At 32.3% G+C, this 18,578-nt stretch overlaps 3 protein-coding genes across 4 annotated transcripts; 1 reads left to right on the forward strand and 2 right to left on the reverse strand.

The window, feature by feature from the left end:
* LOC114179029 (cysteine proteinase COT44-like) lies at positions 1-2,422 on the forward strand. Its single transcript, XM_028065218.1, has 4 exons — positions 1-511; positions 1,260-1,495; positions 1,589-1,729; positions 1,903-2,422. The coding sequence occupies exons 1-4, from the start codon at positions 70-72 to the stop codon at positions 2,179-2,181; spliced, it is 1,098 nt and encodes a 365-aa protein (XP_027921019.1). The 5' UTR covers positions 1-69; the 3' UTR covers positions 2,182-2,422.
* A 4,660-nt stretch (positions 2,423-7,082) lies between these two features.
* On the reverse strand, positions 7,083-9,477 carry LOC114177928 (protein RER1A-like). 2 transcript variants are annotated; one of them, XM_028063533.1, is made up of 4 exons: positions 8,939-9,475; positions 7,677-7,857; positions 7,482-7,544; positions 7,083-7,402 (listed from the first exon to the last, which is right to left on the reverse strand). In XM_028063533.1, exons 1-3 carry the CDS (start codon positions 9,277-9,279, stop codon positions 7,491-7,493), a joined length of 576 nt encoding a protein of 191 aa, XP_027919334.1. In that variant the 5' UTR covers positions 9,280-9,475; the 3' UTR covers positions 7,083-7,402; positions 7,482-7,490. The 2 variants fall into 2 exon arrangements, with proteins under 2 accessions (XP_027919334.1, XP_027919335.1); XM_028063534.1 differs by having other exon boundaries at positions 7,088-7,398; positions 8,939-9,477.
* Positions 9,478-13,036: 3,559 nt separating this feature from the next.
* LOC114177927 (small RNA degrading nuclease 1-like) lies at positions 13,037-18,194 on the reverse strand. Its single transcript, XM_028063532.1, has 12 exons — positions 18,041-18,194; positions 17,145-17,327; positions 16,984-17,067; positions 15,692-15,760; positions 15,473-15,613; positions 15,239-15,355; positions 15,092-15,161; positions 14,855-14,955; positions 14,454-14,594; positions 14,251-14,358; positions 13,969-14,073; positions 13,037-13,699 (listed from the first exon to the last, which is right to left on the reverse strand). Exons 1-12 carry the CDS (start codon positions 18,071-18,073, stop codon positions 13,340-13,342), a joined length of 1,512 nt encoding a protein of 503 aa, XP_027919333.1. The 5' UTR covers positions 18,074-18,194; the 3' UTR covers positions 13,037-13,339.
* Positions 18,195-18,578: the final 384 nt, after the last annotated feature.

The following is an 18,578-nucleotide window of genomic DNA, read 5'->3' on the forward strand; positions in this document are numbered from 1 at the left end:
AAACTCACCACTCCCTCTTCTTCATCAACAACCATTCAACCTTCTTTTCTCCTCTTCCTCACACCAACCATGTCTTCAATGGCCATAGTACCCACCTTGCTCTTCCTTTTCTTCACTTTCTCACATGTTACGGCCATGTCCGTCGTCAATTACTCCGAAAACGAGGTGATGGACATGTACGAGAAGTGGTTGGTGAAGCACCGAAAGGTGTACAATGGGTTGGGAGAGAAGGATAAGAGGTTTGAAGTGTTCAAGGAGAACTTGGGATTCATACAAGAGCACAACGCTCAGAACAACACATACACTCTTGGGTTGAACAAGTTTGCTGATATCACCAACGAGGAATACCGTGCCATGTATTTGGGCACCAGAACTGATGCCAAACGCAGGGTCATGAAAACCCAGAGGACCGGTCACCGGTATGCTTACAACTCCGGTGACAAGTTGCCGGTGTTCGTCGATTGGAGGTTGAAAGGTGCAGTTGCTCCGATCAAAGATCAGGGAAGTTGTGGTAAGTTTTTTTTTTTTTTTTTTAATCTTTTCGCCTTTTCATTTGGTAAAGATAACGTTTGTTAAGAACTGTTCTGAGTTAACTGTAACAGCTTTGTTTTTTTTTTATCTGGCTATGGTTACGTAACAATTAAGTATTCGTTTATAATATGTTTTGGGAATAATAATAATAATATACTTGAGTTTTTTATATTTTTCTCATTATTAATAACGAACTTGACTGTGGATTTGTTTTTGAAATTTGGCTAGATTGTGAAGAATCTAAACTGAAAAGGAGGCGTATTATTAAATTTTAAAATCTAAACTGAAAAATAAAAGAAAATACAAGTGGGGTATTTTTTTTTAAAGATAATAAAGTTAAACCAACGTTAAATTAAAATATTTTAATTTAATCTGTGAATAGAATTTTATGTGTTTCTATTTTCGTTAACGGTTTTGCCACGGTTTGATATTTTCTTATGAAAAAAATAATAATGTGTTAGTGGTCGTACTTATTGAATTCTGACGTTTAAAGCTATTTCCTTCAGAATAATGTTATGTTACGAAATGCAAGTTTCTGGACGTTGCGTGGGTACAGGGCTGTTGGATTCTGTTTATTTATTTATTCATGAATAATTTTATATTTGTTATTTCTTTACTTATTCTATAAGCTAAATACTAAACTTATCTTTAATAGTAATTACAGAGAGTATGTCCTATTAAAATTGGGTTTATTAATATATTTTGTGGTGTGTACATGAATGACGCAGGAAGTTGTTGGGCGTTCTCAACAGTGGCTTCTGTGGAAGCTATAAATAACATAGTGACAGGGAAGTTTGTGTCACTGTCAGAACAAGAGCTTGTGGACTGTGACAGAGAGTATAACGAAGGATGCAATGGTGGCCTCATGGACTACGCATTCCAATTCATCATTAAAAATGGTGGCATAGACACAGAAGAAGATTATCCATACAAGGGCCATGATGGAACTTGTGATCCAACTAAGGTCACTATACCATTCTTTCTAAACCCCTGCATCATATATTCAACTCAAATAATTGATTTTTCTAATGATTTTGATTCATTTATACTGCTACAGAAAAAGGCCAAGGTAGTGCAAATCGATGATTACGAGGATGTTCCAGCATATGACGAGAATGCCTTAAAGAAAGCTGTTTCTCATCAACCCATAAGCGTTGCAATTGAAGCCTCTGGCAGGGCTTTGCAACTTTATCAGTCTGTAAGTATACTCTATAAAATGTTACACTGTGATCACTGCATTGATTTGCCTTTGAGACTATGTTCTTAAATTGGTATAAGCTTGAGACAGGGAACTATTTCACAACATGCAACAATGTATGGTTGTCAAATGTACAAGGTTAAAATTTTGTGATTTTTTATTTTTTTTTGCAGGGTGTGTTTACTGGTAAATGTGGAACAAATTTAGATCATGGTGTGGTGGTTGTTGGATATGGGACTGAAAACGGTGTTGATTACTGGCTGGTGAGGAATTCATGGGGCACTGGGTGGGGTGAAGATGGGTATTTCAAGATGGAGCGCAACGTGAGAAGGAGCTCCACAGGGAAGTGTGGAATTGCAATGGAAGCTTCGTACCCTGTTAAGTATGGTCTAAACTCTGCAGTTCCTAGTTCAGGTTATGAAAGCAATGAGGTCTCTATCAGCAGTGCTTGAACTAACTCATCATTATTGTGGAATTGGATCCTTTGAAGAGGAACAAGTTCTAAAGTTGCAACAAAAGTGATGTTTCTGTTATCTTTATATGCTGCTATTGGAAATGCCTGTTGGGGCTATTCTTGTACATAGATTTCTTCAGGTTAAAACTCAACCTGATTATCAATTTGTACTGGTTTTCACTTGTTATTCCATTTGAATGTTTAATCTGAAATCCTTAATGATATTAATGTTCTAGTTATATTTTTTATATGGATATTCACTGTTTGCCATGAACCTTATACATTTGTTCTTCAATATTAACGACCCAGTCCAATCTTAGAAATTCTCTAAATCTAGCACTTCATGGCTCATGCTTGATGCTACTAAGAGGGAAAATATCGCGGCGCAACCCCTAATTACTTATCATTGTGCAATAAGAGATTGAGAGACAGGAAAAAATGATAAATAAATATAATATTAAACAATTCAGATAAATGTAAAAAGTAAATAATCTAAAAATACAAAAAGTTAGATGATAAAAAATATAAAGATTAGAGAAGATTTAAAAATAGAAATATTATTCTATGCAAAGAAATGTAAATGTAAATTTTCTAAAAGTAAAAAAGGTTGGATTGCATAATGACATACTCATTTAATTAGTATATGGAGACTTGTCTACTCAGTGTATGGAAGACTCCTCTAATGTATTTTTCTATACTCATCTAATATTTTTTACTATATTCATTTAATCGGTATGTGAACTGACTCGTCTAACGTTTAATGTAAGACTCTCTAGTCATATATATGAACAATTTATCTTCCACAACACCACTGAACTAGATACACTATCTTTGACAATTAATGAAGTGTATATAAAACATATAACCATATTTTAGAACATCAACAAATATAATACATATAAACAACTTAGATAATATAGAGATACTATCAATCATGCTTAGACTTAGGACAAGCAGCACAAACCCACTCACAAAAAACGTCAGATGGCTAAGAATTAAGGTCTATCAGATAAAAAAAAAAATACTTGCTCTTGTGTATGTTGATTACTTTCCTTCTAAACTTTCTAAAATTCTTATATGAGTATAAAACACCAATGTCATGTATTTATGATGCTAAAATCTCAAGAATTCATCATGCATGTCAAATTACGAATATTGTAATTATTAATTTATAATTTTGTTCTCTAAAGTTTTTGTTTAATTTTATGATTGTGTTGAAGTTTTTCAATTCATAGGACATTTAAAGATTTATCCAAGAAATTGAAAAAGAAAGAGTTAGCCTGGGGACTAGGACTTATGTGAAGTGTCCTAGACTATTAAACCTACATTTTCAAAGCATTGTAGGCTAGTCGACCCACATTTTCGCGAGGCAAGCCTAATGAGGCTAATCCAACCCGCATTTCCATTTGTTTAGTGTTTTTTGTTATACTTGATTAATTAGTGTATGAACAAACTTGTTTAATATATATTATAAAAGTCGTCTAATTAGTGTATGTACATCAATGTGTGTTGCTAAACTTATCTAATTAGTGTATGAACAAAGTTGTGTAATGTCCATTCCTAAACTCTTCTAATTAATGTATGAAATGATTCATGTAATTTGTTTTTCTTGCTATACTCCACTAATCAATGTATGAATATAGTTGTCTAATGTACATTACAAGACTCGTGCAATCAGTGAATGGTCACAATCATCTAATGTGTACTAATAGACTCAACTAATCTGTGTATGTACGGGGTCGTCTAATAAGTATTGTCAGACTCGTCTCATCACTAAATGAAGAAACTTGTCTAATCTATTTTAGTAGAGTCGTCTAATTTGTGTGTCGACAAACTCGTCTAAAATATATTACTAGATTCGTCTAATATATATTATTGGACTCAACTAATGTGTATTAATATAATAGTTGTTGAAGTTAAACTTTTATATGATTAAACATAATCCAACAAGTATTAAAAGTATTATAATAGTTAATTTTGTTTTTAATATTAAAATAAATAATATCTTAAAAACACATTACTTATTAAATCAAAATTACAAATAATAAAAAATATATTAAAATATAAAGCTATAATAAAAGTTATATTAACCTTTTATAGAATTAAACATAATTTAATAAATATTAAAGTATTATAGTAATTAATTCTGTTTTTAATATTAAAAATATATTATTTATTAAAATAAGATTAAAAAAATTAAAATATATTAAAATATTAAAATATAAAACAGATATAAGAATTAAACATAATCAAATATTTATTAAAATACAAAACAACAATAATTATTGAAAATAAACTTTTATAGAATTAAACATAATTCAACAAATATTAAAATCGTATTCTTCTTCGGAAATCGATATCCAGAATGTCGATATCAAGAAATAATTTTAAAAATGTGATTTACGTAACTTTGTTCAAATGGTTAAAGATATTTTTGAAATTTAAAAAAAACATAGAGGTGAAAAAAAATGTTGGAGCTGCAGAAAGAAAGCCCGAAACAATTTGTGCGGCAACCTTCCCCACACAATCTTTTAAAAGTGGTCAAAGAACTTTGAGTTTTTGTGGAAGCAATAGAGAGATTTCTTCCTGCACCTACAACATTTTTGCCGCACCTCGAAAAAATTTCAAATTCCAAAATATATAAAGACTTCCGAATATATGCATATTGTATTTTTCTTATCTTTTTATTTAAAATTTAATTATGTTTTAATTTAAATTGTTTTGTAATTTTATTTGTTTTTAAGTAATTATGTAATTAATATATTTATATAATTTATATATATATATATATGTATGTATATATATATATATATGTATGTATATATATATAATTTATATATATATATATTAACTTTTTTATTTTTTTATTAAAGTTTAATTTTCTAATTTTAATTATTTCTTTTTGTTTTTTTCTTTTCCTATATTTATTTTGTTTATTTAAATTTTTTTAATATAATATGTTAAAAAATAAATAAAATTAGAAAAAATTAAATTAAAAATAAACTAAACTTAAAATTTAAAGAGTAAAAATAATATATATATATATATATATATATATATATATATATATATATATATTCAAAAGTCAACTTCTGGTATATATTTTGTTGATATCTAGAAGTCCAAACTCTTCACCAGATGTGTTGTTCAAAAGTATCTTTACCAAAAGTCGACATCCAAAAATGGTTAGAAGGTATTTTTGAAATTTAAAATTTTTTTGAGGGTACAGAAGAAATTTTGGAGATACAAAAAGAAATCAAAAATATCCCCAATGATTTTAGGATGCCATGCAATATCATTACTTCCCTAAAGAGGATATTTAAAATTTCAGCATGCATCATTCACTTTGTACACTTTATGGCATTAAATGAGTCATCTTTGAAAATTGATACACTACCACAAAGGTCTTTCCTCTGATTGTCCTTTGGGGATCCAAGCTAGAACTACCAAAATGGGTTAAAATTCGTGAGTCAACCCGTCTTACCACGAATAAAACATCAATGTGACTCACTATGAACCCGACTCATCCATGTTGAACTTATAATGAGCAAAATTGATACACCAACCCAGATAAAAGAGAAAAAAGAAACATCTCACTAATTGGATCCTTTTTCCTACACCTACTTCTTTACTTCCTGCGTCTCATTATTTCTTTTCGAATATAATTTCGTGTGCAATCCTCTCTATTATTTGAAAGTACAGGAAACCTAACTTTTTGTATTAACATGCTACATAAAAATCAAGTAATTTTGGTACGCAATGTACTTCGTGCCTTTTCAAAATTAATGTAGAAGAAAGTTTAATAGTCTTCTTGTAGCTTTATCAAAATGTTTTACCAATTAATATTGTAAAGATAGAAAGAAAACAATTGTACTTTTTTTTTTGTAATTGTGTCAACCCATTTAACCCACTAATCTATGGTGGATTGGACTGGATTCAAATTTTTTGAGTTCGTAAGTCAGATTGGATTGACTCACTAAGTAGCAAACCTGTAATGGACCGAAGTAGGTGACCTATTTTTGACTGGTCTAGTCCAAGCACAAAATCCATTGAAATGTCCATCCAAAATAAAACGGGGATAGGAAGATGGGTGTACATGGTGTTGGATGCCAGGTTTTGCCTTACTCATTTGTTGTCACTCTTCTGCTTTATTTGAAATGAAATGAGAACAAGTAAAAATATAATAAGAAAAGACAATACAAATTCTTTCCAAAAATTATAGTTATGCGAATGTCGCCGTGAGTAGTAATGCAAAATAACACGAAATGAAACTAATAAAGTAATCCATAAATCAAAATATCTACAATGTTCACAGGTTCATAACATGAGAAGCAAAAGGAAAACACAGTCATCAATCTCGAGTCCTAACAATAATTGAGAAAAGCTTAGGTGGGTTAAAGATTGGCATTACAAATTTGGCATCAGTCAACATCCTTGGTACATCTTCAATGGCCCCCATTAGCCAAGGCCGCTAACTGTGAGAAGTTTTCTTAATCACCGTTACTCAAACACCTTATTTGCTAAAAGTTTTATATGGTGGGATTATATTACTCATGTGGATAAGAAATAGGATATAATGCATAGCCCCCATAACACTACTTTATGTTAGTTTGTCCTTTTAGGCACACTAAGGAGAAATAATGCATGAAAGATTTCTCTCTGCTCTAACTTTCATTTGTCTCACTTGTAAAGATGGTGAACTATGTAAAGGCGTAGCTAGAGGAATCTCTCATGGAGACACGCACATGCAAATCATTCATTTTAATTGGGTTATAGGGACCCAAGACTAATTGGCCTAATAGTCCTATTTTATTTAATTTTCCTATTGATGAGCTTATTTCCAAAAATTAGAGTTAATAAAAATTACCTTGATTAAAAATGCAAACATATATACGCAGGTATAAAAAGATAACTCGGTATAATGGCATTGGAAGAAATACAAAACAAAACCAGTTATTTGACGATTAATTCAGGAACCAGAGGCATTTGCCCACCTATATAGAGATACAAAACAAAGAAAAGGGAATTGAGTAAAGAAAGAGTCATCCGAAACTCCAATTATATTTTCCTAAATTGGATCTTTTACTAGGGTGTAAAAGTATCCAATACGCCTAAAGTCCAAACAATTTGCTCAAATGGGAATCGGACATCCCCTGGTCCACACAAGACTCTTAGAGCAACTTTCTTCAACTTCCCATCACATCCCCAGATTGATCTAGCTGTCCAAAATATATACAGCAATAATATCAAGAACACGTTGATCTGTTACCTAATTTAAGCAAATATAGTTCAATTAACCTGAAAAGTTCAGCCCTCTGAAACGCTTGGGCTTTCAGGTGATGCTCTCTTTCCATCATAACGCTACAAGTTTAAGAAAAAAAAGAAAAAAGCCTTTACCATTAGAACCGAAACTGGATTCATGTAAAACACAATAATGGACAAAGCCATAAAACGGTTATGACGATATTTTGCCGAATGAAAATGTTAATTTACCTGTTTTCCAGATGAGAAGGGTAGATATTTGTACTTAATCATGTGAGATATCTGTCTCCTCATTGTAAGCGTGAATAGGACCACCCAGTAGAAGAGGAGTATTGGCCAGAACACAGGAACATCAAACGCACTAAAGAAAGTCATCACAAACGCAACACAAAACGCCTTTGTGATTGAGTACCTGTTTACATTCAGCAGAAACAACATCTTAATGTCAAAATACTGAAGGTAAAAGCATGAAGATACAGACCGCATATCCAAGAACTTCTGTAACTTAGCACAACAACACATAAAATGCAATGCTGATTCATGATGTCTGCGTTTCCTAACAATTCATTATTTGTGGGAATGAACATGAACATCCACATTTTTATCAGAACTGGCCGGTCAATCCATTTGCTCGTTTCATATGTCTGTTCTTTATGTTTCCCTTAATTAGTCATTATTCTATTAATTCATCAACTTCGAGTGTCAAAATTTTTACATGTGGTCACCACTCACCACTCCTTCACCCAACCTCGGCAAAGCAGCAGCACCAGTGTCATCCCCAAGCCACACAGTCAGTGACACATGGAAACTAGAGTAGAACACACCAACAACTGTTAAACAAATTATAACATTTTGTTTCACTTTTTTTCATTTTCGGAAAATAGGAAGGTCATTCCCAGAGATATGAAGGCGAAAAAAAAAATTGTATAATAAAAGAGTGTCTTATATCCGAACAGAACTTCATTTTTCACAATAACTAAGATTTCCATACAGCTTTATTCTTGCATTTTCTTTTTTCTCTTCTGATTTTTAATTCTTTATCAATAACATTTTGTATTTTTTAGGTTTAACATTCTTGAGAATGTAATTCCAGATATTACTAAAATTACATAAAAGAAATGCAGCCGAGATTGTAAATTGCGATTGTAACAAGAGTTGCCATTTCATCACAATCCTCAATTCTACAGAACAAGTACAATAACGCTGCTAAGTGCAAAGAACCCCCAAATTGTGACATTTCAGTTATTACTGCGGTTGCCAACTGTTGTTTTCTCTAAAAAAAAAAGAAACACGCAGCACACACAACCCTATAAATAACACAAGAACAGTAACCTCGCAAATAGAACCTGAACAGAACACAATACACGCTTTGTTGTGCCGTGAAATTTGTGTTCTGTGGTTACTATGATCGATCAGAACAAGATGAAGTGAAATTAGTTGATTAATGATGATCGTGAATTGAATTAATAGTAATTGGGAAGCATATAGCGTACCAGAACTTGAACTCCGGGAGGCGGCGAACGAAGGGACGAAACTCGTCGTTAGCGGAGGAGGGGAGGGTGGGGCCCTCGGCATCAAGAATCTCGGGGTCCACCTGAGGGGAGAGGAACCCGATCAGAAGGTTGAGGATGTATATTCCCAAACCGTACGACACTAAGTAGAACCCTTCCACAAAGTAAACGCGCAGCGCGTATATCAGCGCCACCACCACCAACCCAACCCACCGTCGCCCCACGTGTGGCGTCCACTTGTCTAGCACGTGCTGGTACTGCCGCCAAACCGCCAGCTCCCACCGCGATATGGCGGCTCTAATTGATGCTCCGACCTCGTCCATCGTTGATGAACCCGCTCCGCTTTCGGCTTGAGGGCGGAATCGAGGTTCAATTCAACGATTTGTCGCTTAAACAAACCCTCTTCTCTTGGTCCTCTTCAGTCCTAATCTTCGATCCACGATTTTTTTCTTTTTCAATTTAAAATCATCTTATAGACCAAAAAAAAAGAAGCTTTGTTTTCAGGGATTCAGCTCGCCTATTAATAGGTCGCAAAATTTCCCTTTTCAATAGTATAATATGGTGTATTTAAAACTCGAATTCAAAATTATTGATTAGCATTTCTACAAAACCATTTAAGTTTATTCACATATTTGATGCTGTTCTATTATAGTTTTAGTCCGTGTACAAACTATTTAAAATAAAATTAAGAAATATAACGTATTAAATATAGTTATATTTTTATTTTAATGTTTTATCTTTGTTATTATTTATTTACAAATTTATGTCACGTCATAGCTTTATTACACTTACATTCATTATTAGACAAAATTTACTAGAAAGACTAGGATAATTAGAAATAGATAACTAAATTCTTTAAATATACTTAAAAAAGATTCAGCTTTTCATTATGTTGTGGAAAAAATATTTCTTTTAGTATTCTCTACGTTTTATAGTGATCTTTAATAAAAAATATTTAATGAAAATTAGGTTTAGTTTTAAGAATAAAAAATTATAAAAAAATTGCAAAAATTGAAATTAAAATTAAAAGATAAGATAAGATGGACTAAAACAATTATTAAACCTATAATAATTTTAAGAGAATTATATTCTGGACCAACTTTCATACAACATAAAATTTTACAATGACTTTACAAGGTATAAATAAACGAGTAGAGATTGATGATATAAATAAAAACAGTATCCTATTAATTTAGTCTTTAAAAAGATAATATATTTAATTGTTTTATTAAAACATATGAATAGTCCCTAATGTTACAACACACCCATCTCATTATTCCTTCTGGTTATTTAAATGGTTTCCGAGTTGATTAAATGTCATATTGACATATCCATGCGATAAGGTCCATGTTCTTTTAATCCAAATTTTATCTTAATTTTAAATTTTCATAAATTTATGTATGAAACTTTAGTTGTGAAATCTTATAAAATAATATTTTAGAAGCGACATTAATTTAAAAATAGTGAGATTCGATTATTTTAATATTAAAATGTTTTAGTATAAATAGATTTGTTATAAAAGAGTTTTATTATTTTAAAACACATCCACCATCTACAAATCACTTTTTTAGAGTTCTCTAACTTCTCTATAGGATATCTTACTCTCTGATCATTTGATTGAAGAATTGAGAGCATAAGATTTATCCTCTCTCAGCGAGTTTTTCAAGTTGGACCAATCAGTCTTTCCGTTTGTGTAAGTTGATTTTTTCGCCCTCATTTTGGTTTAATTATGTTTTTCGTCACATGTGAGTTTTCTTCCGCTTACATGTGTGGTTTTAATCATCAGTATGAGTCTATTGATCAGTGATCATAATGGTAGGTTATGATCGTTCTTCTGATGTTTCTATGTGTAGATAGAACATCATGTGGAGTTAGATGTGTTTTGGTGTTTTTTGAACGATTTGGATCTGCAGAGTCTCTTTGTCAGATAAGGGAAGCTAATAACTTTTAGAGTAAGTGAGTCATATCTTGTATGATTGTGAAATATCTTATATGCTATGATGAATTATTGATGCTTGTGATTGTGGTATGTTGATATTTTAAATGATTGAATTGAAATTGATTGTATTGTTTGAATTGGGGGTATTATAGAAAGATAGAGTTGTTGGATCATGGATCTAATTGTTGCTACCTACTATAATTTAAAACTCTTTTTGATCACTGCCTATAGTAGTAGTACCAATTGGAGTAATAAAACAGGTCTAGATTGCTCAAAAACCTTAAATTGAGATTGTTCATATTTGATACAGTAGTGAGCTTCAACATGGCAGCGCTGCGCTGACCTTTACAAGCCAATAAGTGTTGGGCGCCACTTTCTAGCATTGAGCGCTACTCAATTTTTAACACTGCGTCTTATTGGTAAAATGAAGATTCCAGCTCTGTTAACCGTCGAATTAAGCTGAAATTTTGACAGTTGATCCTAGACACGTAAATCTTTATTTTGACTTATGGGATCTTTGTTTTGATGTCTATGGTTAGAGAAATGGTTTTCACCATTTGGATGTATTTCATGTCTAGCGACAATTATTTTGTTTTCTTGTTTTTACTGTTTTAGTTACTTTTGTGTATACTTGAATTGGATTCTATAGTCCTTAATGTTATTAATTGAGATAAAAATGTTATTGTGGGTATATAAGATGATAATTGGTATGAAATATTGTGTGAGCATGCGAAGTTATGATGTTTAAGGAATTTCAATGAGAAGTTCTATATTGTGGTATTTTAGTGTGTGCAATGACATGAGGACTTAGTATTGGTTGGTATCCTGACGCTCTAATAATCATTAATGCTCAAATAGAGTAGAGTGAGTTATGTTGTGAGGAGTAGCAGGAGATGCTAGTCACTGGACTTGATCAAGTCCTATATGCGAATGGGATTTACCTTATGAGTGGTTGGGTGATAACCCCTTGATGCCAAACTTTGCAGAGTTTGGGAACCACACAGAGGTGCAAGCCACCAAGAGATCCGGTGTCGGTGCAAGCCACCAAGAGATCCGGTGTCATTGCATGTATCTGAATAATTGAATATAGTGTCAATTGTATCTCTTTTTATATGTATTCCTATGTGTGTATTATTTTAATAATTTGAGTTAAGTTTTCATATGAATATTCCTTGTTTACATTAGCTTGCCCTTCTTCTGTATTTTTATCTTGTGTTGTTTATCTTTCTTTTGCGATGATCACCTATTCGGTGGAAGCAGATGTGGTTGTAGTTGTTGGGTACCTCTGGAGGATGAGGAACCATCTTTTAAGTTGATAGAAGGTTTCAGTGGGAGTTGTTGTGAGTGGATAGTCTATGCTTAGAATTAGAATTGGTCTTTTTTAGTTGGTTAGTATAAACGTTATACTTTTATAGTCCGATCTATTCTAAGACTGTACTAATATACTTTATACACTGAATCTATTTTATTAATTTTTATTAAACTGCTAAAATTGATATGTTACATTAGTTATATATATATATATATATATATATATATATATATATATTAAATTCAACATCAAATCTTTTTTTTTTTGGTTTGTTACTCCAAATTTTCAACGATTTCATTCAAATTAACCAACTAAAATATTTTTATTTAAACTTCTTATAGCATTAGAAGCCTTGATGCTTTTGATAAATTGTTTTATAATTTTCATTATAAGCTTATCTAGTTATATTTCTTCATTTTTATAAGATTTAAGTAATAATTATCCTAGACTAAAAGCACAAATAAATATTAAATTGAAATGGAGTTTGGCGAAGGTTGTGCTGTTTTATGTTTACTATTTTTAACCCTGATGACATCCTCTTCAACCCCATAGTCACATGTTCTAAGAATAACAATAGCCTTCCTCTTCAATATACATGTTTTGTTTTGTACTCACTTATATAACAAGTCATTGGTACTACTACTGTAATAAGTCATTGGTACTTGCATTAAAGGATTGTTGCTACAGTAGAAAAAGAAAGCGAAAGAGAGAACAGTGAAATAGATTTCTCCAGATATTTAAAATAACGCTAACAATATATAACTTATATAGCTAAAAGTGGCCCCAATACAAAAAAAAAAAAAACAATATTAGATGAGTTGTCTTCATCTGAAAGAATGTCAATAAAACATATATAATTGCAGTAAAACGTTAGTTGTGGACAATAACATTCATCGGTACACTTGTTCATCCTTGGAGGGAAATATTTAAATCCAAATTTGGACTGGGAGGCCACAATTTCTGGAACCTCAGTAATTAACATGACAACTAAATATGAATGTCTCAAAACTGCACGGTTCCCAGAACCGATTTTTAAGAAAATTACCATAAATGTACGAGGTCCTGGCTAAGGAGCATCCCTTCAATTTCATTTCACCAAACAATCCAACATTCCATCCCCTGGCTGCACTTTTTATTTTCTTCTCTTATTTAAAGAGGCCACCATTTTATGCAGAGTGGTTATTTCAAAATCTTTCTGTGTCAGCTCTTTCTTCAATGATTCGATCTCCAATTCACTTTGCTTTAATCGTTGATTCAGTGCTTCAATCTCGTTTAAATGGACATCACAGCTTGGGGCATTTTCTTCAGTGTTTTTATCTATTTTTGCTTTCTTGGAAACATCAACTGCCTCATCCGTTTGTAAAGCCCTCTTATTAGATCCATTCTGGTCATTGGGTGGTTCGTCACTTACCATTTTCCGAACATATAGAGTGACAGGCATGCCTTTACTTGGCAGAAATGTTACAAGTTTCTGTGGACGCCCTTGATTATCCTAGGATAAAGTAATATACATAGTATGAGATAGATCAGCAATCCCAGAGTAAAAAAATGTCCTTCAGTTATATACGACTACAGTGAAAGTTCTCAAGTTCATCCAATTTTGGAAGAAGAGTCAAACATATGTCCATTAGAACAAATGGATTCAGGTATTATAGTGGAGAGTGAAATTCACATTTATGCATTTCATTGGCTCAGCTAAACAACAAACAATTTACTGATATCAAGTAGCAGATTGCAGACCGTTATATATCATATATGTACCTTTAGTTGGATTCCTTCGACTTTTTCATAGGCATCCTCAGCCTCTTGTGTATTTTTAAAAACAGCTAAGGCAGAATAATGTCTTCCTTGAACTTTCCTGGTAGGCTGCAGCAGATACATCAGATCTCAAACACAAAATGTAACCCAGTAAAAGACTGCCAACAAGATTACCGTGAGACAAAACAAAACTAAATGTTTTCAAATTGAAGATATTCACACTATTTAAATAATTACAGATGAACCTCTTTACTAGAACATTGAGATAGCCATAGGACACACTACCTGCAGTTCTGTTCTGAATTCTCCAGGAACAATGGTATGCAGTGCTTCGGTGTTTACAGCATTTGGTATCTTGTGAAGAAAAAGCTTTGCTGTCTCATTTTCTGGAACCTAAAACAATATAACAGTGATAGTATTCACCTTTAGTCTCCAATCAACAAGATTACAACTACAACGTAATGCTGGAGATGTATATGTCAGCTTACACGCTCTTGAGCAAGTGAAATTGGAAATTCCCTATCAACACCATGTTTGATCTTTGCAAGAACGAGGTTCATAGCTGCACGTGCATCATCTAGACAATTATGTGGAGCACCTTTTTCCCGTACAGGACAACCCAAAACAGCCTGTCAAAACAATTGATGATAAACTATAAATCAAAAATTAATATTTGCCATTTCTGTGTTTATTCTTCCATGTTGCTATAATTTTCTTGGGCAAGCCTGGATGATGAAAGATCTTAAATTTCAAGACATAAACTAGCAGAAGTGCACAAGAGACTTTGCATCCAAAACAACATGATTCCTCCAAAAGAGTGGCTATGTGACCCTTTCTCATAATGGAGAACCTTAATTTTTTGCATATAAAATATTTGCCACTTTAGTACCTGACATAAACCATTCAAAGAAGGTCTTCTGTGCGTAGACCCATCCACGGATTGGAAGATATAGGAAGTGTCAATCACTCTGACATGATCAAGCTTCAGCACTGCAGACAACTTGCATTAGTATATAAATTAGAAGTGCAAAAATTAATTCAACGGAGCTAGCCCCTTAATATACTCAAAATCTAGCAGTAGGTTTAAAAACAAACCAAAGTAAACTAAAACGTTTATCAAACTTACCACGTAGATCATTATGCAAACTGTGTCCCACTAATATGGTTCCTTTTGATAACAACTTCTTCATGGATTTCTATGGAAGCACAAGACATATCTTCATTATGCACATGAAAGGACTATACAAAAAAAAAAAAAAATTCCCCAAAATACCTGTATATCAGCCAAGGAGCAAGTCACTGCCTCTAGATCTTGAGAAGAGATACCAGTGATCTCTGTTCTGTAGTCCACAATTTTTTTGTTGGGTTTTACGAATTCATTCAGCTTGACCTGAAAAGTTCTGAAAATTATCTATCTATAACCCCGAAAAGGAGAACGATTTTAAAAACAATTATGTGAACCCTTTTTTTGGGAGGATATGCAAAAGGAGGAGTGTGCATAAATTACCTCTAAATTATGGTCTACCACACAGACTTTAACTACCGCATCTGTCCCATCTTCACAAAGAACCATTTCACAATCGACAGCAAGCATTGTAGTAGACTTCATCACCTTGGGCTTGTTTTTAACATTTATAACTATCCACCCCTATCAAAAGCATAATATACGACATATCAGAATCACTATTGACCCCTTCAAATTCAGGTACAGGTGATGTCAACAAACCTCATCAATTGATGGAGATGAATAGTCCAATGGATATAACGGATGCTGCAGAGTTATTTGAACTAGCCTCTGTGCAGCATACATCAGACTGTTAGAAAACTATAGTAATTTATTTTTATAAGTACACATGGCAATGAAATCAACAACATTAATTAAGAAAAAGAATGTGAATAACCATTATCAATTACACAACCCAGTAAGGAGAAAAAGGATAATTATCACCATAAAGTAATATCAGAATATTTGATTTTGCTGAATCATAGAGATTCATGCCACTATCAATTACATTCTTTTCACTTTTAGACTTTAGTTTTACATTCAGATTTGGTTGCAGCAACAAGAAATATTCAACTTAGGAGCCAACTTCAAATTGGCATGATGGTTTAAATATAAAAGAGGAAAACAATAATTCATAAAAGTATTTATATGCTAATACAATATACAAAGTAGTATTAATGAAAAAACAGATTATATATATATATATATACATATATATATATATATATATTTTACAAAATTAAAATTTAAACACTTCACTTAAATGCGTCATAAGTCATAGCATACAACAAAAGTAAGTTATATATGAAAGCAAACAAGTATAATACATCACATATAAGTTCAACAATAACAAATAAAATCCATTAGTAAATACAACTCTCAACAACAAAAAAACACATGTCCTTAGAACCAACAAGTTGAACCTCTCAACCCACCAGTTTTCCCAGTTTGACCAGCTATATCGCGGTTCAAATTTAAATTCATTATAGTAACCACAACTCTCTTGAAAAACTAACTACAACTCTCTTGAAAAACCAACTACAACATAAAAAAATAAAACAAGTTTTCAGAAACAACCAGTCAAACCTCCCAACCCACTAGTTCTCCCGGTTTTCCAGTTCATGCCCAGTTTGAACAGTTTTATCCCAGTTCAAATTTAAATCTGCCTTTTAGGAAGACTTGGACCCAACACTAGTCCGACTCCTGATTCAACTGGTTAAACCGCCCAGTCAAGTTTTGATAACATTGATTGGAACATTCTCAATAAAATTGAATAATAATGTTGAATCGCTTAAAGAAATAACAGCAAATGATTGGTAGAAAGCTCAAAACACATGCGGGAGTGTGACCTTTATGGGAAGGAAACTTAGTTTTAATAGAAAATTAACTAACAAATGAAAACAAGATTGTTTATAATTCAGGTAAAATAACATTATTACTTACTACTATAATCCAGGAAAGAAAGTTAACTACAAATCTAAAACAAGATTTTAGCAGGGCAATCACAAATGTACCTGCTCCGGGGACTCATGGGATTTATCTTTCAGCCGCTCCAACATGTATTGATTTTCATGATGTCGCATGATGTTATCAAAAAACTAAACACAGGAGAAATGAATAAAAATCGCATCTTTTGAGTGTATGTGTACATATTTGGTACCGAAAAGTTATTTACCTTCAAATCTTCCTCCTCCGAAAAAGACTTTAGAAATGTAGCCAATAACTCATGGGGTCGCTTTGATGGATCACTCAAATTGGCCCCAAACTTTTTATCATGACTGTCCAAGAATTCTTTCCAATCTCCTAGCTTACCCCTGAGGCCTTTCTTTTGTGCCAATTTTACAATATCGGCCAGCACCTACCCATATGGAAGCACTGGTTATATTGCTGGGACAGAGGAGAAAGAAGGAAAGGGAAAACAAAAAAGACTACAAAACACTCGCGACATTTCATCATCCATTTAAACTAGCATATACATCTAAAAGTCTCACAATGTATTACAATTTATCTATTTATCTATATGACTACTGATGACATCACTATCACCAATAACCAAAGAAGTTGCAAATCACTTTGGCAAACATAACTAATCCCTAATTCTATATGAAGTGATTCGCTAGGTTTACAGCAAATGCAGTCTTTCATTTTTTAAATAATTAAAAAAGCATACGCATTTAGTCCAATGATTTCATGTGACAGGAAACACACAACTAAAACCAAGAGTATATACAAGGCAAATCTTTCCAAGCTGCATTTTAGCAAAAACTAATAGTGTACACCACGACTCTTAAATCCCCACCATCATTTAACATATTCAGTTGAAAACCTAGAAATTGGAAGTCACTTTGAGCTTCAACTAATTCATGCCAAAACATTCAGCCTAATTTCCCATAAAAATTCGCCGCCAAAAACATTCAATTGATTCCCCAGCAGTACATTCAAGATACTAAACATCTAAGGAAACTAAAAGCAAAAAACGCACAATTTGAACTGTTCTTTCGAAGGCGTTGGAGACAACAGAGAACAAACAAACAAACACACATACTGAAAGCGTTGACTAAGGAAACTCACCTTCTTGTCTGCAGTGTCTATTTTCTCTTCCATATTGAGTTGCTGCGAAGCCGTGTCTAACTCTTTGCAGAACAGCGTCCAAAAATATAGCGCACGTCTAGGTTTTCAGGAAAGGTTTATGGAGGCTAAGGGTTTATACTTTTATTTTCCCTATTTTCTTAATCTAATCATCATGAACATGTATTAGTAATTAGTAATATAGATAAATAGATAAATCTTCACATAATACGGAACATTTTTTGTTACAGTAGTATTTAAACAGTAAAAATCACCATTATATGCTTATTCGGTTAATCTTTTTATTTTAATATTTTAGTTTTGTACTATTTAAATGTTTTATATTATCTATATCTAAGCTATTATCCATAAAAAACTATCAATATAATTGTCTATTTCATACTAATCTATATCTACATTATACTATTATCCTATAAGTAGATTAGAATTACAAGGTTCTCTGAGTTCTAACTTTTTAATTATATAATTTATAGTCCGCATTTTTCATATTTATATTGTATTACTCGTGTATATAAAAGCG

The sequence above is a fragment of the Vigna unguiculata genome, chromosome 3 (genome assembly GCF_004118075.2).
Source record: "Vigna unguiculata cultivar IT97K-499-35 chromosome 3, ASM411807v1, whole genome shotgun sequence".
NCBI lineage: Eukaryota > Viridiplantae > Streptophyta > Magnoliopsida > Fabales > Fabaceae > Vigna > Vigna unguiculata.